At 38.6% G+C, this 25,667-nt stretch overlaps 1 protein-coding gene across 2 annotated transcripts; it reads left to right on the plus strand.

The window, feature by feature from the left end:
• Positions 1-9,665: 9,665 nt before the first annotated feature.
• LOC147557415 (polyadenylate-binding protein-interacting protein 9-like) lies at positions 9,666-15,871 on the plus strand. 2 transcript variants are annotated; one of them, XM_086658273.1, is made up of 11 exons: positions 9,902-10,604; positions 11,145-11,255; positions 11,368-11,412; positions 11,871-11,943; positions 12,057-12,169; positions 12,275-12,334; positions 12,939-12,986; positions 13,074-13,142; positions 13,427-13,516; positions 15,290-15,351; positions 15,464-15,871. In XM_086658273.1, the coding sequence occupies exons 1-11, from the start codon at positions 10,323-10,325 to the stop codon at positions 15,519-15,521; spliced, it is 1,011 nt and encodes a 336-aa protein (XP_086514399.1). In that variant the 5' UTR covers positions 9,902-10,322; the 3' UTR covers positions 15,522-15,871. The 2 variants fall into 2 exon arrangements, with proteins under 2 accessions (XP_086514400.1, XP_086514399.1); XM_086658274.1 differs by lacking the exon at positions 13,427-13,516 and having other exon boundaries at positions 9,666-10,604.
• Positions 15,872-25,667: the final 9,796 nt, after the last annotated feature.

Consider the following 25,667-nt stretch of genomic DNA (forward strand, 5'->3'; position numbering starts at 1 on the left):
TTTCTAGAAGTTTCGGGATTAAGTTGGTATGTCACTTGGCACTGCTGCCTCCCCAGTTCTAGGCGTAAGACATTGGTCGAACCTGTGCGGACCCCCTTACTCCTTTGAAGACCCCAGGGCTGACCTGTCCATGCCAAGGGCGTTTTGCAGGGCTCGTTTCTTCTGGCCGACCTCCCAATTTGGGGAATATTCGGTGGACCATCAAGGGCTCAACCAGGTTGACCCAGTAGACTTTAGGTCTGATCTTGACTCTTCAGACGTTAGTCAACGTCTGGACATTTTGTGCATCATGAGTCCCGCCACACCTTAGTCGAAAGTATTGCATTCTCTAGGAGTAAACGTGAAGAGGATGCCCTCGAATTTATCTATAAGGATCTTTACTTGTTGCATTATCTTTATTGCTTGCCAGTGGAGTCCGACACTATGACCGTTAATAAAATTTATCAAAGATTGATTATCGCTTTCTATATGAGCGTGGGTAATATCCAATTGTAATTCCCATTGGATACTGTAGAGGATGGCTAGGCTTTCACATTCTTCCGCATTTTGGCATCGCACCGAGTCCGCTGCTGCTATAATGAAGGTGGACTCTTCATCTCTGATGATACATCCAATACCAGCCGGATTTGTAAAGTTGATAAAAGAGGCGTCGACGTTAAGTATGGTGTCGATGGAGGTGTCCATGTTCGTTGCTTAGTGTTCTTCCTGCTTTTGTTAGTGGTAATCATCTCAATCGTGAGATGAGTGATAGTAGCATTATTAATTTTGTCAATAATTTGTCTCGGGTTTTGTTTGTTTGCATCAAAACAATTTTCACACTGAGCTTTCCATATAAACCAAAGGATTTTGGCATATTGATTAGTGATTTCCTCATTTAGGTCCTTCCATTGGTGGATCCATTGATTAGTAGATCTAATTTGATCTGTTCTAACCTGAAAATGAAACCAGATTGCTTTGGCAAACGTGCAGTGAAGCATAACATGGTCTAAAGTTTCGTTTTCATCACAGTTAATACAAGAGTATGAGTTTCCAATGAATTTGCCTATTTCAGCTTTCACAGGTAAGCTATTAGTACAACACTTCCATATAAATAGTTTAACTCGAGGGATAGTATTCATGTTCGATATAAAGAACCAGTCGGTTTGATCCTGCATTAGATTCGAGCTTTCTGCTTTTAAATAATTATACATAGATTTTATAGAATAGTTACTTGATTTTGTTAACGTCCACGTCGGTTTATCCTCTTGATGATTTTGAATATTAATGCTCAGTATTGCTCTGCAAATCTCTTCATTAAAGCATTGCTGCAAAATCTGAAAATTCCAACTGTTATTAGTAATAAGCTGCGAAACCCAATTAAGGTTAGACCCACTTTGGTTGGTTATTGGGGGGGGGGGTTCGGGATCCAAAAATCCTGCCAAATGTTAATATTATCACCTTTATTGATGTCCTAGAAAATCAGATTATCCATTTGGTTGTAAAGCTTAGTAATCGATTTCCAGAGCCAGGAATGATTGGCTTTCGGAGAATTGGGCTTATGAGTTTTGGGATAGTACATACTTTTGAGAACGTGAACCCATATGGCATTAGGATTATTGATCATGCGCCAGTTGATCTTGTTAAGGAAAGCCTGACTATCAAGAAGAGGGAGGCGAAGCCCAAGACCACCCATCTTCTTAGGTTTGCAAATAGCAGACCAGTTGATAGTATGGAAAGTTTTGGATTTTCCCCACCAGAAATTCCTTTGGATGGACTCAATGCTGTTACATATGCCTTTCGGGATGGCAAAGCACTGCATTTGGTATCGGGGAACGGTCGCTGCGATAGTTGAGATGACTACCGAGCGACCAGCTTGGGAGAGGAGGTTAGTTTGCCATTTGGCAAGTTTGTTTTTAATTTGGGTGAGAAGAGATTGGAAGGCCGAGTTTTTGTTTCTGTCGATGAAGAGCTTAGTGCCAAGGTATTTGTCGCCAGTCGAGGATTGATGAACTTTAAGTTCCCGAATAATCATACGCTTGAATTTAAGGTGCGAGTTTTTAGAGAAGAAGATATTGGATTTAGAGTAATTAATCATCTGACCCGACGCGTCGCTGAAATCTTTCAGAATGTTTTTGAGATTGTGGATATTCTCAAGGGAATTTCGACCAAAGATAAGACAGTCATCAGCAAAAAGAAGATGAGTGATGGTAAGATCCGAATTAGCAATAGGGAAGCCGATAAAAGGGTGTTGGCTATTCTGCTTAACAAGAAGACGGCTAAGACCTTCCATGGCGATCGCAAAGAGGAAAGGCGAAAGAGGGTCACCCTGTCTAATCCCCCGATTAATATTGAAAGTTAAACCGGGGCGGCCGTTAATCAGGACCGCCATGGAGCTAGTGTTGAGACAAGTACTAATGAGCTTAATCCAACTAGAGGAGAATCCCAGCATAAGCATAACTTTCTCCAGATACTGCCACTCAATACAATCAAAAGCTTTAGACATGTCGAGTTTAAGGCCGAAATAGCTTTTCGCTCCTTTAATTTTCTTATACGAGTGAATTAGCTCCTGGCTTATTATGATGTTGTCCGTGATTTGCCTGCCAAGAACGTAAGCGGCTTGGAAGGGGGATATGATGTCAGTGAGAGTGGGTTTGAGCCTGTTAGCCAGAATTTTTGTAATGATTTTATAGGTGGTATTGAGAAGGCTTATAGGTCTATAATCAGCCGGAATTTGGGGCGTTTTAGTTTTGGGGATAAGGCAGATGTGAGTATTATTAGACATCGTAGGGAGGGTGGCTTCTCTGAAGAAAAGAGAAACCATCTGGATGAGATCATCTTTGACAGTATCCCAGTTGGCTTGGTAGAATAAGGGTGGGTGGATAAACATCCGGGCCAGGAGCTGCTCCAGGTTTCAGAGAGAAGGTGGCTTTTCGGATTTCTTCCAGCTCAGGAATGGCGGTTAATATCTCATTTTGGGATTGGGAGATCTGCGGGTTGAAACACTCAATGAGATTGTTAGAAAAAGTGGAGCCCACTGAAGAGGAGATATTTTGAAGGTGATTTGCAAAGGCAGTGGCAATCTCCGCTTCATCATTGGTCCACGAGTTAGCATCCAGTTTGATGGGATGGATTTGATTTTTACGATTTCTCGTGGTGGCTTTAGCATGGAAGTAATGGGTGTTTCTATCACCTAAGTTGATGTTGGCTATTCTCGATTTTTCTTTCCACAGGCTCTCTTGCTGGAGGAGGAGGGTTTCAATCTGGGTGAAGGTGGCTTTGAAACTATCAACATTTTTAATAGATTGCAGTTGCTGAGTAAGGCTCTTGATGTTAGTGTCAATGTGGCCAAAGACCTCTTTATTCCATTTTGACATTTTAATAGCCAGGGAGTTAAGTTTGGTTTGGATAGGAGTGGGGAAGGTAATCCAATTGTTTTTGATGAATTGAGCACAAGTTGGATGGGACATCCACGTACGAATGAATTTGAACGGTTTACGGCCTAGGGGAGAGTTAGGTTTGGTAGAGAGAAAAATGGGGTTATGATAAGAACCTAGAGTCGGAAGATGGGTGAGTTTAGAGTGGGGGTAAGTGGTAAGCCAATTATAATTCACTAACGCACGATCTAATCTCTCTTGGATAAGATTACCACTAAATTGTTTGTTAAACCAGGTGTAGGGGTTGCCCACAAATCCAATGTCCTGAAGACCCATAGCACTTATCGTTTGCTTACTGTGGATGATTGAGGTTTGAGAAACCTCCTTGCCACCTAGTTTTTCAGACTGGTCAAAAATGCAGTTCAAGTCACCTATTACAAGCCAGGGGGTGTGAGGAGCAGGGGTGTGAGGAGCAGGGGCTTGTTGGGCCAAGATATTCCAAGGTTTCATTTTATCTTTACTGTATGGGCTTCCATAGAAGCCCGTTATATGGAAAATGTTCTCCTTGACCGTGTGGCATGTCCCATGCACATGAATCATATTATGGTCAGAGTAGATAATCTTAATGTCAAATTGGGGAGACCAGTATAGTGCAAGCCCACCTGCTTTATTAATAGGGTCTATCACATACTTATCATAAGTGCTAGTCAGATTAAGCAATTTGTCAAGATAAGTGTTAAGGCATTTAGTCTCAGACAGGAAGATAAAGTCCGGGTGATTCTCTTTAATGAGTCTGATGAGGTGTTTACGATTCGCAAAATTACCACAACCACGGACGTTCCAGGCAAGTACAGAGATCTCCATGAAAAGAAAGGAAAGACAAGTCACCCACAAAAGTCAACCTATAAAAGCACAGACCTCAGAATCCGAGGGAGCCCAAGTCAAAAGCCGCCACAAGAGGCCCAAACAAGCCTAAAAAATTGAAAACAAGCCGAGGGTGCCCTAAGTCTAAAGCCGAGGATGCAGGAGGTCTAAAGCCTCCACAAGAGGCCCAAAAAATCTAGTAGCCCGAATCACACCCAAAGTCTAAAGGCACTCAACCCAAAGTCTAAAGGCACTCAACCCAAAGTCTAAAGCCTCCACCAGAGGCCCACAAAAGTCTAGTAGCCTAATCACACCCAAAGTCTAAAGTCACTCAACCCAAGACTGCCCAAGCAGCTTAGGCAACAAAGAAGGATGACACCACCGGTCAAGAAGCCAAACAGACAAACTCCACCTAAGAGGCCCAGGAGACGACCCCCAACACCACATACTCGAGGATGAGTCTAAAGGCACAACCACAGAAAAGAAGTAAAAGGTAAGAAGAGAAACAAAACAAGCAAAGAAGAAGAGAAAAAAACTAACAGCACAACTGAACGGAAATGTAAACCAACACAGAGCCAGGAGAGAACATAGAGTTGGGGTGTCTAGAACAACTAAGGATAACCAAGATGAGATATAAAGAACACCAATCACAACCAACTAATAAAAGCCTAAACCTGCAGCAATAGACTAAAGAGGAGAGACAGAAGGGAAAAATAACATAACATAAAGCAGACTGAAGTACAACTAACAAAATGATCTGATTCACTACTCCACCAGAGCTACTACAAGATTAGTGACTGCAACTAAGGTGTCTAGTACCACCCTGTGTAGCCTACTACAGTCAAAAACAAAAAAGTCCAGATATGGACACTAGCTGAAAGAGCAAAACCAGATAAGGACACCAACAGAAGACAGACCATACAAATCACAAACAAGAAAACTGAAAAGAAAACACACCAACTAACTACACACCACCACCCAGAGACTGACTAATGTGAAGAAGAGACCGAAAGTGCAGCTTCTTCCCTATCCCCTGCATTAGTGAGAATGTTGAGGCTATGAGTGAGAAGCATAGATTCCTGAAGTAGTCTCCTGGCTTCTTCATTCTCCACCATAAAAGAATCCTCCTGAGAACCCTCAATAGAATGAGCAGAGGTACCAGCAGAAGAGGGTCTCGATAGGTCTCTAACTCTCTTCCTAGAGGCTTGAAAGAGCTGATGAGGAGGAATGACTCCACGAACAGGAGAAGGAGGGGGAGCTAGCAGTTGAGGTGGTTCTGGGAGCAAGGTGGGAGCTTCTACCATCATAGCTTCCAACTGATCAGGGTTAGAATCCAACTCTTCATCAGAAGAGTTGACAAAAATAGGACAGTTATTTAGTGGATGCTCCACTATACGACAAATCTGGCATATGGCTCCAGGAAACTTTTGATAACTTTCTCACCATCAGAAAAAAATAGGATTGATAACACCTAACAGTGGGGACCTAATATCATACATAAAATGCACACTTACAGTATTGTTGTTAACCCGACCAAAGTTTCTAGGTTTGATATCAATGATCTTACCCATGCAACCAATAATGAAGTCGAAATCTTCCCTTTTCTGAAGGGATTGAAGGACCTTGTACATAGTGCATTTCATTGGCTCGAAATATAAATCATCAGTACAGTTGGATAGAGGGAACACTACTTCCTTGAGCACCAGAAGCATACCTCTTAAATCCATGGACGCCCAAAATTAAGAGCATCAAGAACAAACTGGCTCTTAGGCTTGATGAGGAAAGTATTAACTGGACCGTCAGTAGTCACAAACTCTGAAGAATTTGGATTGAGGATAAAGCAACCTTTTAATGAAGGTGAGACCTACATCATAAGGACAGACCCAACGAGCTATGAAGCCATTGTCAATGGGTTGAAGCTCCTGTTTGGATGAAGGTTTAGTGAATTTGATAGTCAACTTGCCATGCGTTGAGATGGAGTATTGAGAAGCCATAAAATCAAAGAAAAGTGAGGAGACAGGAAGTGGATGTGTGGAGAAGGTGGTGGAGAGAAGCACAGGGAGCTGGTATAAATATTGGGGAGGTAGGAGGAAGAGGTCGGAGAGATGAAGCCAAAAGATAATCATTACAAAAGCATGCAGGGGACTTGGGAATCAGCTACACTTCAGTTCCCACTACTCAACTGAAGTTGTAGTGACTGTTGACATCTCCGATGGAGAAAGAGAAGAAGACCAACAAAAAGAAAAAACAAAAATACCAAAACGAAACCAGCTAATTAATCAAAAAACCGGCGAAGAGGGAAGAGAAAGAGTTATAGAATACCTTTACGTGTTGATTGCGTGCAATTAGAGAGTCTTGGGTTTGACGCGATTTGATCTCGAGCTACCAATCGAAGTGAAACTCGCCCAATCCCGAAAGTTCTTGACTTGGGAACTGCTAATTGCGTGTTGTTGGAATAAATTACTGGTTAGTAGTGCAAATCTGAGAAGGGAGTAGTTGAGATGCTATAATTGCACTTGATCTTAATACTCTCGATAGGTTGAGAGATGAAGATCGTGAAATCTAGGGTTTTCAGATTGGGGATCTAGAGGTGAAAAGGAGAAGGGAGAAATCGCCCTGTTGACGTCATGGCGCACTCTCTCTCTCTCTCCTCAAAAAACCTCCTCCGATTTATTTATAGGTTGATGTGTTATAAATATGTTGACATTTATGTTTATACATATAAAAAAACAGGTTATTGTTCAAATTTGAGACATAAGAAAAGTAACCCAATTTAAGAAAATATGCTGAATAAGAAAATTGATTTTAAGTCTTGATCTCACCTAAGGCTGAATTGGCACAGCTTCCCCCTTTTGCTTGTGTGTCACCTTGTCATTCTGATGGTGCATAGGTTGTGCAACAATTCGGTCCTACATTGATAAGTGGATGAAAAATAAAAAACTTAATGTAGAAAGGTTACTAAATAATTATGAAAAATAAACTACTTAAATAGGGCAACCTATAGTTAAACACTGAACAGGTAAGATCAAGACTTAACTCAATTTTCTTATTCAACATATTTTAAATAAATCAAGTAGAAGTGTACTCAATCTTACTTTACTTAATTTGGGTTTGCTTTTGTTATGTCTCGCATTTGCAGGAAATGTTTGCTTATTTATATTCACTAAATTTATTTAATTTACAGTTATACTATTTATTATAGTACGATCGCGCGAGGGAATGAGTCTTGCATTTTGAGATAGGAGCTGCAGAAGATGTTGATGCATCTAAATTTGTTGTTGAAAATGTATGACTTGTACATTTCTTTAAATAACTCTAGATGCTTTTGAAAATACAGTTTTGTCAATTTCAAAAGATAATTTTTCATGATTGTTTTATATATAACTTTTGTATATTGAGTCTATTTTTGTCCTTAATTATCAATATAGAACCATAGCGTACCACAACGTATGTGTGTATGGGCCAAAATACATCAACAGGAGCCCCCCCCCCCCCCCCCCAAAAAAAAAATCCACGATTAATGGACTACACGGTGACCAAGCCCATGGATAAATAGCTAATGGGCCCGACCCATTTGTCTCCAGGCCCCTCGAAGTAACGTCAAAATACGGAAGTACATCTAGCTCTGGAATAAAGAGATCCGTCCTTATCTACTCAACAGACCAAAATACGGAAGTACATCCATCTCTGATAAAGAGGTCTGACCCTCACCTCCTCAGCAGACCTCCCTTCACATATCCGTTGAGGATGCATTACGGTCATTCAAGATGAAAATATCCCGAATATACCCGTTAAGGTTAAGGGGTTACAATATCCATATTAATGGTGACAACTCCGTACGTTACCACATTCAAGGCAACAACTCACCATAGGTGACAGTTGACCAAAACGAACAGTTGACCACAAAACTCTACATAAGGATCAGTTGATAATCGACTAAAGGATCCAAAAACTACGGAGAATAACAACACCCGACATCCAAAGTCACCTGCAATCAACTAAGCATTTATTCTCTCACTCACATCAATCATCCAAACCTCTAGCAGGCGACCAACGACTACTATTAACACCGGACCAAGAATGACGAATGCACTTTCTTTCTCCAGACGATCGTTCCTTTCTCTCTCCTGGATGACCAGACGACCATTACTTTCTCTCTCTTGGGCGATCTGACAACCAAGGAAGCACGACCAGACGATCGTTCCTTTCTCTTTCCTGGACAACCAGACGACCGTTCATTTATCTCTCCAGGACGACCAGATGACCATACTATCAAAGAAGGGTAACCCACCTTTATTTCTCCTGACGATCTAAGTAGGCAAACTACTTTATCTCTCCTGGAGGTCAGGCCTTCCACATTTCACCCACGTGAATATTTATGAGGTCAGACCCTAAAGCTTTCCATTTTATTACGATGCATACCCTCGACAAAGGCATACCTCACCAGGGTTGTCTTACTCAAGGACAAACCCGATAGGCTGTCATAATCTCTTTCCAACCAAGTCAGTCAATCCGTAGAGAGCGAGCTCTGACCACTCTACGAGCCGTGCCGAAGCTCCGACCATTATCCGGTCAACGAGTCGGTCCTGACTTCTTGACCCGCGATTTCCTACCCTCACAATGTGCCATCGTAATGAACTTGTGACACCCCCAACAGAAGAGAAAAGCAGTGCAATCCAAGCTGAGGTAAGCCCTAAACTAAAAGCAATTCTTTTATTAATCGCAATTTATATTTACACCATTTGGAAATGTAACCAATCTTACTACTACATCCATTGGGTTTGCTTTTATTGTGTTGCATTTGCATGAATTGTTTGGTTATTGATATTTATTAAATTTATCCAATTGATTGTTATACTGTTTACCGTAGGGTTGTCTTGCGAGGGAATACAACTTGCATTTTGAGTCACAAACTGCAGAAGACGTTGATGCATCCAAATTTGTTGCTGGAAGTGTGTGATTTATACACTTGTTTGAATAACTATTGAGGTTTTTGAAATTTAGTTTGACCACTTTTAGAAGAAAAATTCTATTCATCCCTTCATTTCGGTCCCTCCCTTAGCCCTCCGATGATGTGGCGACATATCACTGGAGTATATTTTCTCTTGAGTGTGAAACAATTTGAGAGAGAACAGTGAACAAGAGAACAATGTTTGTGGATCGAGAGAAAATAATTTTAGCATGAACAAGAGATAACAAATTACTTCTGTAACAGTGTTTTCGTTGTGAACTAAACAAACCAAAAGAAATCATGGGGACTCGTGAATCCATGGAATCATGAATTCCAAGGACTCATGAATCCGTGGATTCATGAATCCACGGATTCATGAATCCAGCAACCAAACGCACCATAAAAGGATTTCAAGAATTCAAACTTGAGACTTCCAAAGCCTTGAAATGAGGCCCCACCAATGAGCTATAAGAGTAGTTTGATGTTTTGAGTGCTACAAGTGAAATAAACTTGCAGGCGAGATATCCCCTGAGCAAACCGTTCTTTCAAATGGGGGCTCTTTGGGCTTGAGTCCCGAAATGAGACTTTGGCCGCTCTAACGTGAGGACCAACCCTCTTCATTCTCAAAATAAAAGAACAAAGAAAAAAGGAAAAGAAAATTAATGTTTTTTTTTTTGTTGAACATATGAAAATTAATGTTAGGTGAAAAGTCATTTTCTGCCCTGGCAATGTTGATAAACTTTTTCTCAATGTGATCGTAACATTAAAATCACAATTCCCAATATATAGAGATTGAGTAGTTATGTGTGACATCTCTTTTGCTACCAAACTGGCAACTTGTGTGTTTCAACAAAAAAAAAAAAAAAAACTGGCAACTTGTGCAAACATCAATACTTCCTATGAAATCTTCTCTTTTCGTCTTTATACTTTTGTTAGCCCTCGAAGCCCTAAATTCAACTCTTCTATATTTATAAATTTATAATCGAGAGATATAGAGCATTTCTTTATCTATCAATCTATCTCTATAAATCTTTTTCCATTTTTTCTTTCTCATCTAATCATATCATCTTCTTCAACAAAAAAAACCTAATTCATCTGCACGATTAGAGTGATAGAGTTAAGTTTGAGATTAGTTTTCTTTCTGAATAATTTCCATGGCTGCTGTGGCTGAAAACGGAATTGTTTCTGATCATCATCGTCATCGCCCATCCCCTGCATCATCTTCTGTTTCTGATTCAAAATCTGAATTCCAGAGAGATGTTCGAGAATTAGTCGATTTACTTTCCAAACTGAATCCTTCCGCTAAGGAATTCATTCCTTCATCTCACTCCCCCGATCACCAATTTTTGCCTAACAGTTTTACCTCCAGTCCACCTCCTTTTTTTTCTCTATCACCGAAGGATCCCGGAAACGATGGCTCTTTTAATAATCGCAGGGTCGGAATTTTTTTTTTACCATTCTTTAGGTTTTTTATTTGAGCTTATTAGAAATATATGCATTTGATTTTCATTAGTTTGGATCTTCTATCAATCCAGTTGAACTAGATTAATATTTCATTTCTGATCTTCTATTTATACTACTAGTGAAGCACCTGCTGTTTCTGTAGCTGATTATAAGCCCCAAAATGCCTTGATTTTGGCTTCATCTTGCAATATCTGTTTTCTATCTAACTCTATTTTATTTGCAATGCATGAATTTAGTCCATTTTAAAACCTAATTTGTTCATTATATTTCAATTTTTTTTTCCGATTTTTTACCTATTAGTTTATGAGTTGGCCCAGATAATTTTTTGTCACTTCATAAGCTTCTTTGATCTGTTGTTTTCAAGCTGAATTCTTTTCCCAGACTGGCTATTTTGCTCGATTTACAATTTTTATTCAGTTCATTTACGTATTTGGTACCTTGTACAATCTCTGTTTATTTTTCATTTCTTCCATTTGTGTTCTGAATTTTTCTGTTGTTCTCTACAATTTCAGAAGAAGAACAATTTTGGGCAGGGCCGAGGGAGGTTAAACGGGAGAGCTCTTCGAGCTCAACGAGAGGATAGTGTTAGGAGAACTGTATATGTTTCTGACATCGATCAATATGTAGGTTAAAAAGAAACGATTATGTTTGTTTTCTAGTTTTTGTAGTTCGTACAAAATGTTGATGATTTGAGAAATAGCAGACTAATGAAACCCGTTTCATTTTAAAAACTAGGTTACCGAAGAGCATCTCGCCTCCTTATTTATTAACTGCGGACAGGTAAGTTTCTGTTCTTACTTGAAATCTTGCAGTCAGCTTCTTCAATGATTTGTATAGTTAATTACATTAATTTTCTATCTTTTTTTTTTTTTTTTTTACTTCACGTACGTATAATTTTTTTTCTTTTAGCTCGTACAAAAAGGCCTCGACTAAAATTTGGCATTGTGCCCCTAATTTGTTAGCAACGGCCCTGGTATGAGGTGAACCTAATTACTCTCTTATGTGAAGTTAAAGTCTAGCAGGAGGCCAGGTTTTCTATTGGCGTTCATTCTTCTGGTTCTTTGAATCACCTTTTTCTTTCTCACATGCTCAAGTATATGCTAAAATTGGTGCTAACATGTTCTTTGAATGGATTTTCTTTATTTTGAAGAAACTGTATTCCTGGCATAATATGAACCAAATTCTTAAGAGCTTCACATTGAACTTCATATCTTGTAGATGTGGTTCTCATTACGCAGGTCGTAGATTGTCGTGTTTGTGGAGATCCCCATTCAGTTCTTCGGTTTGCCTTTGTGGAATTTTCAGACGAACGTAAATGCTCTATTTTATCTCCGATACAATTGACTTGTGCTTTCCGTATCACTTTTTATTGGGTTGTAGAACTATTCATTACTTAAAAAAATTGATGTTTTTGATCATAACAGAAGGGGCAAGGGCAGCTCTAAATCTTGCTGGAACCATGCTAGGCTACTATCCTGTTAGAATATTACCATCCAAAACGGCTATTTTGCCTGTGAACCCCACCTTCCTACCCAGGGTGTGCTTCAGTAACTAATCCTGTTGTTTGGTTTAATTTAGTCAACATCTCCGAGTTATTTTAGAAATCTTTGTTTATGATTTTTAAACTGGTCTTTGGTTACAGTCTGAAGACGAGCGCGAAATGTGTGCCAGGACGGTGTACTGTACAAATATTGATAAAGAGGTTTTCTTAATATCTCCTTCAAACTGCATTATGTTGCATATTTCTGGGTTTGTAATATTATGTGGCAATGTGGTATGATTGTATGTGTGACTGTTACGTGCACTGTAGACATACTAACTAATTATTGCTCATCTAACTTCTGTACTAATTACGTAGTATGTTTATGAATATCGTGGACTATTTGTCCCACTTCTAATCATTATCAGATAAAGAACCATCAGGCCACACTCTTAAGATATCCTTCGTACATCTAAGTTACCATCCATGACGAGTTGGCGTTTACAGCTTAAGGGTTGTCACGATCCAGCACTTAAATTAAGGATAAATTGACTAGTTCAGTAATTGAAGATATTAATTTGTCAGTTTCTATTTGATTCTTGTCCTAGTCCAGCATAGAAAGGGAAAACTTCATTTTCTTTAATTCCACTATGTTTCAAGTTTTCGTTACTGGATTAAGTATTACAATTCCAGGTTCAATTGTTTTGTCATTACAAACTTGCTGAACGACTGCACCCCACACCATGTTATTGTCTCAAGCTTATATTGATGTTAGTTGGGATTGACTAACTTTCGGATTTTTCATGGTAAATTCTACTTCTAACAGGTTTCTCAGAATGATGTAAAGGTTTTCTTTCAATCGCTCTGTGGCGAGGTTAGGATGTTATTCAGAGACTTGTTCTTTTCTGATCCTACATAAATAACTAGCTCTAAATGGTGTCCCTGCAATATTTGTGTACAGGTTTCCCGTCTAAGGCTTTTGGGTGATCATGTGCACTCTACCCGCATCGCTTTTGTTGAGTTTTCTATTGTAAGTTTTTATATCACATGTTGAACAAAATGATGACTATGGTATCCCAACAAATAGACAGATAAGGCACACAGATACATTGGGTAACATATATTTGTTAGGATTAGGATCTAGGATTGTGTTCTATAACTTGCAGTTCCTAATATGGTTAATTAAGGTACAACAATTTATTCCTTTAGTTCAACATTAAAATACTTCACAAGAGTCTGTTTGTAGTTTGTACATATATTTCTGAAAAATTCTTAGTTAGCTAAATAACTAAGAAGCTTGTACAAATCAAGTAGCTAAAGAAATCAGCAATGGTGCAAGGGAAGTTCATGCCTTATCTACATCTACAGGCAATGAGAAAGAGTAGATATGCATTTTCCACGGTGGTATGAATATCATTTCTCTAAAAAATGTACCTTGAACTATAATTTTTTTAGTCATGAAGTTCATAGTGGCACAATTTGCAATTACTGTTTTTCCTGGCTCAAGTATTTTACTCGCCGATCATGTGTGACTTGAGAATTTTCCTTAAGAAGTTTAGTTACTCAGTAGCATCGATGCAATTAGAGATGCTCGCTGGATAGACTTTATTACTTTAATATTGTCAGGAAAGAACGATTTGGTTGGTCTGAGAGAACGACATTTTGGCAAACATATGAATGCATTCTTAAACAATATCTAGCATGGTTTTGGACAAACCTATGTGTGACATTTGGGTAACTGCCAATTTAGAAGTTTCCAGAACACTTGAATATCTGAATATGTTCTTAGTTTGTAGAAGTTTTCATCATGTTGATGATGTTGGAATATTTCTGAGAGGTTTCATACTGTCTTGAAATTTGAATATTCTAAAAGAAATGTTGGTCATAGAACGACTTTGTCAGGATCTACCTTGGGGGTAACTAGTGTTACCTGGGTACCTCACTTAAACTGCATTAGATAGATCTCTTCAGGTTGGAAGAGGTAAAGAAAAGAAAATCCAGTTTTATGAAGAAGTCTTGAGTCGATGCTGGAGTCTTTAGTAGCAACCGCAAACCGTGCTAAACCAGATTTGCTTCTTGTCATTTTTTCAATGTTCTGGATGCATTTAGTATAGGTCCAATGGAAAAGGGGTTTCATTGGGTTTTGTATAAAAATCAAAAACAGATTAGGATAGAGTTCTTATCTTGTCTGTCAGGATATAGATTCTGTATTTAAGTGAGTCTAATAAGTTAGGTATATTGTCCTTTTAGAGTTCTGTACTTGTGCTACAATTATTAGTTCTGCAACATTATTCCTCGATTCATTCTTCTTAGAAAGGAATATTAGATCAAGTTATAGTGATTCGTGCATAGTTTCTGCGATGTTAATGGGTTGGAGGACGAAAACTCTTCAACTGGAAAAGATACCCAAGCCAACTGGTTCCATCTTCCCACAGAAAGGGTAGAGTTGGTAGTTGGTCTCTTGGTAGAGTTTGTAGTTTCTTTCTCCATGTATGGTACTAGAATGATTCAATCGCCATTCCATATGAACTGTAAGTGTTGTAGCGGCATATATAAAGAGCCGTTGCATCAAACATCAGTTGTGTCAAGCATCCATATGTACTAAATCAAATTTAACTAGGATGCAGAATGATTGGAAACCTCCAAACAGAGGGGACGGACTAAGGCCAACAACACAACAATCAATTTTTAAATCCCATACCTTGGGTTGTTAGTTAGCTGGATTTGATTAACTTATTTGATTCTGCAACATCTGAAAAAGAAAAAAAGGGAAAAATAGGGTTGATGTAGTTAAGCGATATGTGTGGTGGAGCTGCACTAACATTACAATTGTTAATAGCCATCTTTTACTTTGTTCTTCATAAGTTCATCTTATATATATCAATGAGGCTACCAGTAGAAATATAATTTTAAACGAGGTTGCTTGTCCTCCTACTACGCATATTCTGTTAGTTTCAGTTGAAACTTCAAATTGAAACCGTGTGATTATTTTATCCGTAAATAATTGTGAAATACATTAACCCTATTTTTCTCTGACAGTTATTCATAAATGATGCTCGATAAAAGTTTAGGGCTTAGACATAGCTTATAAAGTCAAACTAGGAATGGTTTATTTGTTTAAGTAGTCTCAACTGAAACTATTCGTTTGGACATTAATACCCTCTTTGTATTGAACAGTCTGAAAGTGCTATTGCTGCTCTGGCTTGCAGTGGTATGGTTTTAGGGAGCCTTCCTGTTAGGTAAGGTTTCAGTAATTTATCTGGACGTGTTATTGTCATCTTGCACTTATATTACCTTGATTTTACTAACTTCGGATCATTTTCTTGGTTTGTTTCGCATTGTTTTATTTAGGGTGAGTCCCTCGAAAACACCAGTAAGGCCCCGTGTTCCTCGCGGAAGTATGCACTAATAAAATGAAAGTAATCTCGTTTCGTATTTAATTGGTGTATTGAGAGAAACTGTTGTCCTCAAGGAGGTGGCAGAAGAAACCTTGTTATTTTTCCAGCGTATCTTAGCAACATTTTCTGCCAGTAGGCATATGATATTCGTCGTTCAGATCATTGCCATTCAAACTCTTCTTAATTTATTATCTTTCTTCATTCATCTGGTATATATTGTCTAAAAGAAAAATAAACCATGCAAGCTTTGCAAATTGAAAGGATTCCCATCTCGGGTTGGGATAGTGGTAAGAAACTAAGAATGGTGTAATAATGAAGGATTGGCATTACAATGTGAAGCAGAAGTTGTTATTGCCTGTTATTCGATTTACTTAGATCTTCTTTCTATGAAACGGTTACGAGAATTTTAGTAGGTGACACCGGATATACCAATGTGAAGCTCAACAAGCTCAGTTCCAGCTCCACAGCCCTCAAGAGGCATCAATTAAGTAAGCCTAGGGTAAGTTTCAGTTTGACCTCTTAAACGTGAGCAACTCATATGGTTGGCCCCTTTAATTTTCCTACATAAATTAGTAGCAATCTCTATAGCTTTCTTTGTTTCCCTTATTTGTTTCTTTCATGTCTCCTTCCGCCGTTTTCTACTGTGAAGAGGTAACTTCTTTAAATAGATTAAGAGAAGAGATTCCGAATAAGAGAGAGAGAGAGAGAGAGAGAGAGAGAGAGAGAGAGAGAGGAGCCGAATAAGAGAGAAAGAGTTAGAAATTTATTTCTCTGCTTGTATTTTATTCAATATAATGTAAGGTATTTGTAGGTATAGATATACATGAAATCATAACTAAGTTAGACAAAAGACATACATGGGATATAAGACAAGACTATCTAATAGGGAGATCTGGCTGGAATCCCTTGTCCGGTGGTCACGGGTCGGCTGAGTTGGGTCGGATGTGATCCGGTCGTGTGACCCTTAATACTCCCCCTCAAGTTGGAGCAGAAATGGAAATGATACTCACCTTGCCAAGTATTTTCTTGAACGCTTCAACACCAAATGGTTTAGTGAAGATTTCTGCAAGTGGACTGCTGTCGGAATGAAGTGAAGAGCAATAACGTTCGCTTTGATCTTTTCATGAACGAAATGGTTGACTATTTCAACATGTTTTGTGTGTTCGTGAAAGACTGGGTTGTCAGCAATGTGCTGCACGATATCACAGTAGGCGGGCATAAGAGAAGAATGATCAATGCCTAAAAGAAGAATGATCAATGCCTAAATCACGGAGAAGGGATTTAAGCCATTGGAGTCTGCATGTGATGTTGGCGAGAGCTCGATATTCTGTTAGTAAAATACGGTAAAAATAAAATTATTCTACTATGCAGCGGAAAAAAGATGTTTAGCATGTTCTATAAACATAAAACAATCAAAAAGATAATATTAGATCATACCTAAGAGTTCTGGATTGAAAATATAAGAAATAGATACAATCCTCAGCCTATCCGCAATCTCTCTGATTTATGCTTAATCTGTATTGCTGTTGTATTTCGGCTATAGCTCTCTGGATATAACTCCGAATGCTTTGAAACTTTCAGGGTCGCGTATTTCTGAAACTTTGTCAGCAATAGCCCTAGGCCAATTCGGCTCCGAAGGTGCTCAAATCTGCACGTTTCTGTTACGAAGTAAAACTACAGTTTTTCAAGTCCGAATTCTATTAGGGTTTCTACTAGAAGACAGTGCTTCCCCTTAGTTTCTTAATCTTAATGAACTCCTCCAATTATGATGCTAGACCTCAGTGGAGAAGTCAACTTGAATGAATATAAGCAGTAGAAGAAGAAACTGAAAGGAGATTCTAATCTGTTTTAGAGAATGAGAATGTGTATGTTTTTAGAGAATGAAGAGGGGGTTTATATAGGCCAGGGGAGTCGGTTTAGCGCCTAGGGTTTACTCCTGGGTGTGCCGCCTCCCCCATGTGGGCCCGACCTCCATTGCTTTCTCTAAACCCTAATCCTTATCTTCAGTTTTATCTCTTCTTCTTTCCTGAAATACCCTTAATGTGCATCAATTGTTTAGAGCTTTAAGATTCGGATCCAAAGCCTATTATTGAACCGGGCAAGTGGGTCCATTAACCCACAGGACTTATCTGCGTCCACCATAGGATATCGTCCTGACTCCCGTTTCAATAAAGAAAGCTAAAACACTTCGTTCCATCGGACATTAAGTACATTGCATGTTGAGCATCCGTGAATGTCTCTTCGGGAATGGTTGGTCACCACGGAGGATCATTTACATCTTGTTAGTCCATTAGTAACCAGCATATAACTTCTTAGATCTTATCTCATGAAGAGACACATGCATTTTCACACTCCGGGGTAGATCACTTAAGTGAATGTTGCCTAAGGGGACACTCCCATAGTCCATACTAGACTATAATAGCTCTGTCACTATTCACCTAGTGACAGTGTATTTATATCTGGAAACGATGTAATGAATCATACGTCTATGTGACCATTTACGACGTATTTCATTACGGTGATCCTGTTCGACCCACCTAAGTGTGCCAACACCACATACCAGAGACTCCCACTCCGATGGCTGAGATAAGCCACTCCTTTAGTATCGGAGTATGTAATGCTACAGTTTCCATATCGACGATTCCCAACGTCGATAAAACTGCGAACTGATTTATATCGATGTCCTATCAAGAAGTACTCCATCTCCCTTGTATCAATCCTAGATACTGATGAATACTATGGACTTCGATAATGGATACATATAACCTGCAAACAATATGTCAAACATACAAATGCAAATACTAAATGCTCATAAGTCTCATGAATATTTATAAGTTGATATTAAATTTCAGAATTCTGAATGTCTTATCACAAATTTGCTTTCAATCTCCCACTTGCACTTATAGTTGTGGTATACAACTACAAGAGCACCAATCAAACGAGTATGTCCGAATTCAAACTCAAGTTCTCCACGTGAGGTAAGGATACTTTCTACGGCAATGCTTTTGTAAACGGATCCGCTAAATTGTTTGTAGTAGCGATCTTGGTAACTGATACGTCACCACGCTTTGCAATACTCCTTAGTAGGTGATACTTGCGTTCTATGTGCCTACTCTTTCCGTGGTCCCTAGGGTCTTTAGACTGAGCTACAGCTCCCGTATTGTCACAATTAAGAATCATTGGACCATCTGCATTGGGAACTACTCTCAAACCCATCAAAAAGTTTTTCAACCAAACCGCTTCCTTTGCTGCTTCGCATGCAGCAATGTATTCTACCTCCGTCGTTGAATCTGCAATACACGACTGTTTCTTGCTTTTCCAACTGACGGCTCCTCCACCTAAAGTAAAGACATACCCGGGTGTAGATTTTCCCCTACTTTCGTCCGCCTGCCAGTCCGATTCAATATACCCAATCGGGCATAGCTCCTCATTGCCAAAGCACAACACATAATCTTTCGTTCTCCGAAGATACTTGAATATGTGCTTAACTGCTTCCCAATGAGCCATACCTGGGTTAGACTAAAATCTACTGACTATACCAACCGTGAAGCAGATATTTGGCCTTGTACACAGCATAGCATACATCAAACTTCCTACTTCCGAAGAATAAGGAACTTTGCTCATTCGCAATTTTTCCACATCAGTATGAGATGACTGCTTTTTAGAAAGACTAATCCCATGCCTGAAAGCTAATAAACCTTTCTTGGAATCCTCCATTGCAAATCTCGCCAGAATTTTCTCTACATATCTCACTTGTGATAACCCCAATATTCTTTTCTGCCTATCCCTTAATAATTTGATTCCAAGAATATAGCTGGCCTCACCCAAATCCTTCATTTCAAAATTACTTGCAAGCCAAATTTTGGTGGCTGTCATACCCCCAATATCATTCCCGATAAGCAATATGTTATCCACATATAAAACCAAGAATACCACCATGCTTCCTTCATACTTCATGTAAACACATAGCATCATCATTTTGAATGAAGCCATAAGAACTGACTGCTTCATCAAAACAATTATTCCAACTCCTAGATGCTTGCTTAAGTCCATAAATGGACCTTTGCAACTTACACACTAGGTCTTCTTGTCTTTTAGCAATAAAACCATCTGGTTGCCTCATGTAGATGTTTTCCTCCAAATGTCCATATAAAAAAGTTGTCTTCACAGCCATCTGCCAAATCTCATAATCATGGTAAGCAGCAATCGCCAAGAGTACTCTGATAGACTTGAGTCTAATTACTGGAGAAAAAGTATCCTCATAGTCAACTACTTCCTTTTGTGTGAACCCCTTAGCCACTAGTCTTGCCTTGTAGGTCTCCACCTTTCCATCCTGTCCTTTTTTTCTTTTGTAAACCCATTTGCACCCAATTGGAATAATTTGTGCCGGTGGTTTCACAAGCTGCCACACTTCATTTTTGTACATCGATTTCATTTCCCGTTTCATTGCCTATTTCCAATGTTAAGCGTCTACATCTTCCATAGCTTCTCTGTAATAGAATTGATCTGCCTCAAATTCCTCTGGAAACTTCTGAAAAGACTCCCCAAGGTATACTAATCTGTTTGGGGATCTTATGATTCTCCCACTGCGACGGAGCACAGGCTCACTAACCGGGTTAGGTAAAATTATTTCTTCTGGTTCATCGGTAGCTGATTGGTTATGAAAATGTCCCAACTGAGTCGTTTAATTTAGCCGAGGTAGTCCGTTTCGAGTCTTTATTATAATAAAATAGTTAGTTTTCTTGATTAGGTGTGTTTTGCAGAGTTAGGTGTGAAAATGGTTAAAAATGAGAAAAAAGATGCATGAAGGGTATTTTGTCATTTGGAGTCAAGGAGATTCCAGTAATTTGGCCAAGGTCAGTGGAAGGGTAAAAAGTAGAGTCCAATACTAGCCCGCAGGAGAAAACGGAAGTCAATTCAAAGTCCGGATGAGGGAATTATGTAAAGTCAAAGATGGGTCAAATGTTGTTGACTAGTGGGGGTTCGGTCATTTATCTGGCTAGTGGGATAAGACGGGATGCCGTGGCGCGATATGAAGTGTGGGACATCGAAGTTCCGTATTCCTGTTAAGTATTGAAATGGGTCCCTAAAGAGCATGATCTGCTATATCACGTTTCAACTTAGTTCCGTAGTCCCATGGCCACATTTTAATCTTATCCATCCGTTGCCGTGCAAATCAGATCCAACAGTTGCTGTGTAACCATTTAAGGTTTTCTACTTTTAAGCCCTCCGAGATTACCTTCTAGCCCCTCCTTTTGTCCTTCTTTAATTTTCAGCCTATAATTAATTGACAAGTGGCCATCTTTTCACCACAACTCCCACCAAAAATTCCAGATTTGACCCCAATTCTACTCATTGATTCCTTAGCTAACATGTGCCCATTTCTTGGAGATAAAGTAACCACAATTTTCCATTTTACCGTTTTGAACCTTATCCTCTAAAACCCTAGTCAACAACCAATATAAATAAATCTCTTCCTCTCATTCCCACTCCTTTCCCCTATTTCCCATATCTTCTCTAACCTATTCCTTCCTTCCCATATCTTCTCTAACCTATCTCTTTCTCTACTATCCTTTCTTTCTCAAACCCTAAAACCATCTCCTTCTTCTTTCTCTAGCCTCCACCACCTCTTCTATCCAATTTCTTTCTCTTCTAATTTCTAGATCTACTTTCTAATTATATCCAATTTCTTCCCTCATTTCTTTTCTACAACCATTCATTTCTAATTTATTTTTTAAACCTCTCTACTTCCACCTACTCTCAGAGTGCTATTAATTGGATATGAAGCATAATTTGGATCATACTTGGGAACAATTGGAGCAAGGATTTTGGTGACTTCTTTTCTTTGTCTTATTTATTTCCGTGTATTTTGTTTTATCATGTATATGTCTCTAAATTTAATGAGTAGCTAATCTTGTATCTAGGGGGTAGAGGAAACCCACACTTGGACATATTTTGAGATATGCTATTACTTAATAAATCCTTCTATTGAGCTTCAATGTCTATTAATTGTCATTTCATATAAATTTTATAATCTTGTCATTGTTCATGCTTCATAATCAGATATTTCATGCTTTTGTTAAGTTATTAGATGGAATATGCTTTTTAGATGATGAATGATTGTTAAAGAATAACCTTTATATGATAATCAATTAGAAATACTTGATTTTGAAATGTGTTATTAAAGAATGTCTTCCAAAATCTAAATAGTTTATTATATTAGATTTTGAGTTATATATGAAAAAAGGAATTTGTTAATTGAATGCATGTTTTAGATAGTCGATTTACGTGGTGGAATCAAAACCCTAGATTTCTTTCCCATCTTGATTTCGTTCTTCTTTAGTCTATTATCTCTTTTTCAATTAGTTTTCAAAAACCAACAAAAATCAATGAATGGGGTGTTAATTTAAGATTTAGGTGAAATTACTTATCCCTTGGAACGATTCCCCGACTTACAAACTTACTATAACTTGATCCCGTACACTTGCGAGAATAGACCTATTTTAGGCCTATCAATAACGGGTGTGCAATTGGAATCACATACCATCTGTGGCTTATCTGCTAGTAACTCAGGAAGGATTATTTGGCTCCTTGGCTTGTGATCTATCATATAGTCCTTCTCAAGAAAGACATCATGATGGGCCCAAAGGATACCCTAAAAGGTCTCCACCCGCAAGTATACGGGCGTCAAGTAATAATTCTGGTAAGACCTGGTCGATCCGCAGAGACTAAGTGAAACCTATTCTAAAACTTATAACTAAAACAGTTTTCTTCGAAATTGGGTTTTTTGATGATAAGATAATAAAACTCTTGAAGATAAAAGGAAATCAATGGGGGAGAAAATTCTAGAGTTCGGATTCCACCTTGAACTGTCATAAATGGTTTAACTCTTTTTTAACAAGATTCTCCAATTTTATAACTCTATGTCTAGTAAAGTAGTTTTACCTAATCATCAGAAAATCAAACATTTAAAACAACAATAATAAAGAGGAACTATGCTAGTTTGAAGTCCTAAATAATCCTATCCCAACTATCATTTATCAAATTTACAAGTATAAACCATCAAAGAAACGTAATTCTATGTATGACTTATCAAGATCTATAAGTATAAACGATGAAGTTACTAGACTTTTTCGATCAAATTAACTAAGCATAGTTAAACAATGATGCACGTTAGTGAGAATCATGGCAAGAAAAAGATAAAAATATATACTCATATCTTAAGCTTCATCTGTACTCTAGAAAAGCAAACTTAGCTACTCATGAAACAAAGAGAGAATAATAAGATAGTGGTAATAGATGATAACAAGAGGAATGTGATGTATTGTTATCAAGTTCCTCTCACAAGGACAAAGAAAACTCAAATTGACATTCTCTTTAATCTCTTTCTCACCATAAATATAAAAGTATTGTTCTGTTTCTCTCTCTCTCTCTCTCTCTCTCTCTCTCTCTCTCTCTCTCTCTCTCTCTCTCTACACTCTGCAAATTGTGTTAAGAAAATGAAGAGAGAAACTCAACAATTAAAAGACATAATGAAAACATGACATTAAACAAGTGTTCCTCTGTTTCTAAAAGTTAATCTATTAATCTCCATCTCTCTACAACTCTATAAAGTTTATAAACAGTAAAGAAAGGAATGAGAAGAGAAGAAGAACCCTATTTTAGTCTCTTGAAGAGAGGAGGATGCTCTGTTTCACTCAGTTCTGCCCTGTTCCAGCTCTTTTACCCTCTGAATTCTATCTTTGTTCTAATCCAGTTCTTAGAAAGGAATATAAGAAAGTGAGACACACAAATACAAGGCGCCGGATAATAAGGATCGCATGGATACCGTCATATCATAGCATGCGTGGAGATGAAGGGTTGGAGCACTCAGGACTATCGTAGTAAGCTGTTTTTCACGTGTACGGGATCGAGGACTCTTAGATATCCCGAAAGTGTATCGAGAAATTTCATATGAACATTCAGAATTGTGTCAAGTGTCTCTCGAAGACTTGGTCAATTGATTTGTTTGACCCTAACTTTGACCTGGTCTATCTTTAGCATCCGGGTTCTGATTGGACTTCTATTTTCTCCCACCAGTTCATCTGGGGTTGTACTTTTCAATCAACATTTATAAATCACCATACTACCATAATTACCAAAATGCCCCTGGGTACGTCTTTTTCTGATTTTTATCCCCTTTTCGAGCTCAATCGTAGTAAGCTGTTTTCACGTAGTAAGCTGTTTTCACGTGTACGGGATCGAGGACTCTTAGATATCCCGAAAGTGTACCGAGAAATTTCATATGAACGTTCAAAATTGTGTCAAGTGTCTCTTGAAGACTTGGTCAATTGATTTGTTTGACCCTAACTTTGACCTGGTCAATCTTTAGCATCCGGGTTCTGATTGGACTTCTATTTTCTCCCACCAAGTCATCTTGGGTTGTACTTTTCAATCAACATTTATAAATCACCATACTACCATAATTACCAAAATGCCCCTGGGTGCGTCTTTTTCTGATTTTTATCCCCTTTTCGAGCTCAATCCCGTAAAGACACATGAAAAAGAAAACAATAGCAATTCATCAGAGTAACGACTCGATATGGACTAACTAGCTCCAGTTAAGAGATTCAGATGGGACATTTTCATGTCTCATCACAACACTTGTAGAAACAAAAACTTTTTTGTCAGCTGGACTATAGAACAAACCACCCTTGGTCTCTTTTGGATACCCCACAAAAATGCAGACCTCTGACCTTGGTTCTATCTTATTAGGCTTTCCAACTCGCACGTGTGCTGGACACCCCCATATATGAAGTGTCTCAGACTAGGTTTTCTACCTGTCCACAACTCATGGGGTGTCTTTTGCACTGCCTTAGACGGAACCAAGTTCAGTATATAAACTGCACTTTCCAGGACATATCCCCAAAAAGACATTGGTAAAGAAGAATAACTCATCATTCACCTAATCATGTCAAGTAAGGTTCTGTTTCTCCTTTCAGCTACTCCATTCTGCTGAGGGCATCCTGGTACTAAAAGTTATGAAACAATACCTTCCCTTGACAAGTAATCATAGAATTCGTCAGATAGATACTCACTACCTCAATCAGATCGAAGTGTGTTTAAGAGCTTACGGCCAATTGCCTTTCACACTCAGCCTTAAACTCAAGGAATTTTCCAAAAGTCTCAGACTTGTGATGCATTAGGTAAATGTATCCGTACCTAGAATAGTCATCTGTAAAGGTAACGAAATACACGTATCCTCCTCTGGCGGCGATGTTCATTGGACCACAAACATCGGTGTGAATCAACTCAAGTGGCTCGGAAGCCCTATACCCCTTGGCATTAAATGGTTTCCTGGCAATTTTCCTTCGATGGAAGACACACATGTTGGCATGGGACCATTAGATAATGAGTCCAACAATCCACTGGCTGCCAGTCTGCGAATCCTGTCTTGCCCGAAATGAACCAACCTCGAATGTCATAGATAAATAGAGTCTGAATCTATCTTTCTCTTCTTAGATAATGAAGATGACATCTCATTATTAAACATTTAGCATGGAGAGGGATTAACCAAATATAATCCGTTATTTTCAAAACTAGAACATATAATCTGACCATTCTTCTTTATTAAAACATCATCCTCAAATAAAACTGAGTATCCTGCTTGTCTTAACTTAAAAACAGAAATAAATTTCTTTCTCATAGAAGGGAGAAAAGAAAAGATTTTCAATATTAATGTTTTTCCATCTCCAAATTGTAAAATAAAATCCCCAACCGCTTCTGCCGATATCCCAACGTTTGATCCCAACTGCACCTGCACTTCACCTTTCCCTAGTCACCTCGTTCTCACGAGTCCCTGACTGGTATTGCAGATATGATTGTTAGCCCCAGAATCCTCACACCAAGTGTTAGGATTAATGGCAACGAAACATGTTTCGACCACAAGTGAAGTACAACTACCTTGATTCTGACGTTTATTGGCAAGCTTAGGGCAATCCTTCTTCCAATGACCCTTCTCACCACACTTGAAACACTTTGTTACTTTCTTTACTTTTTTAGGTGACCCTTCCTTTTTGCCTGACCTCTTAAATTCCGACCCCTTCTTTTTTCTTTCCCTTCTTGCCTTTCAGCTTAAAAGGAACTTCCCCCACCAAGGCATGTGCTGATCTTCCACG

The sequence above is a fragment of the Eschscholzia californica genome, unplaced genomic scaffold, assembly GCF_041429995.1.
Source record: "Eschscholzia californica isolate CP2 unplaced genomic scaffold, dmEscCali1.0.p SCAF_2, whole genome shotgun sequence".
Lineage (NCBI taxonomy): Eukaryota > Viridiplantae > Streptophyta > Magnoliopsida > Ranunculales > Papaveraceae > Eschscholzia > Eschscholzia californica.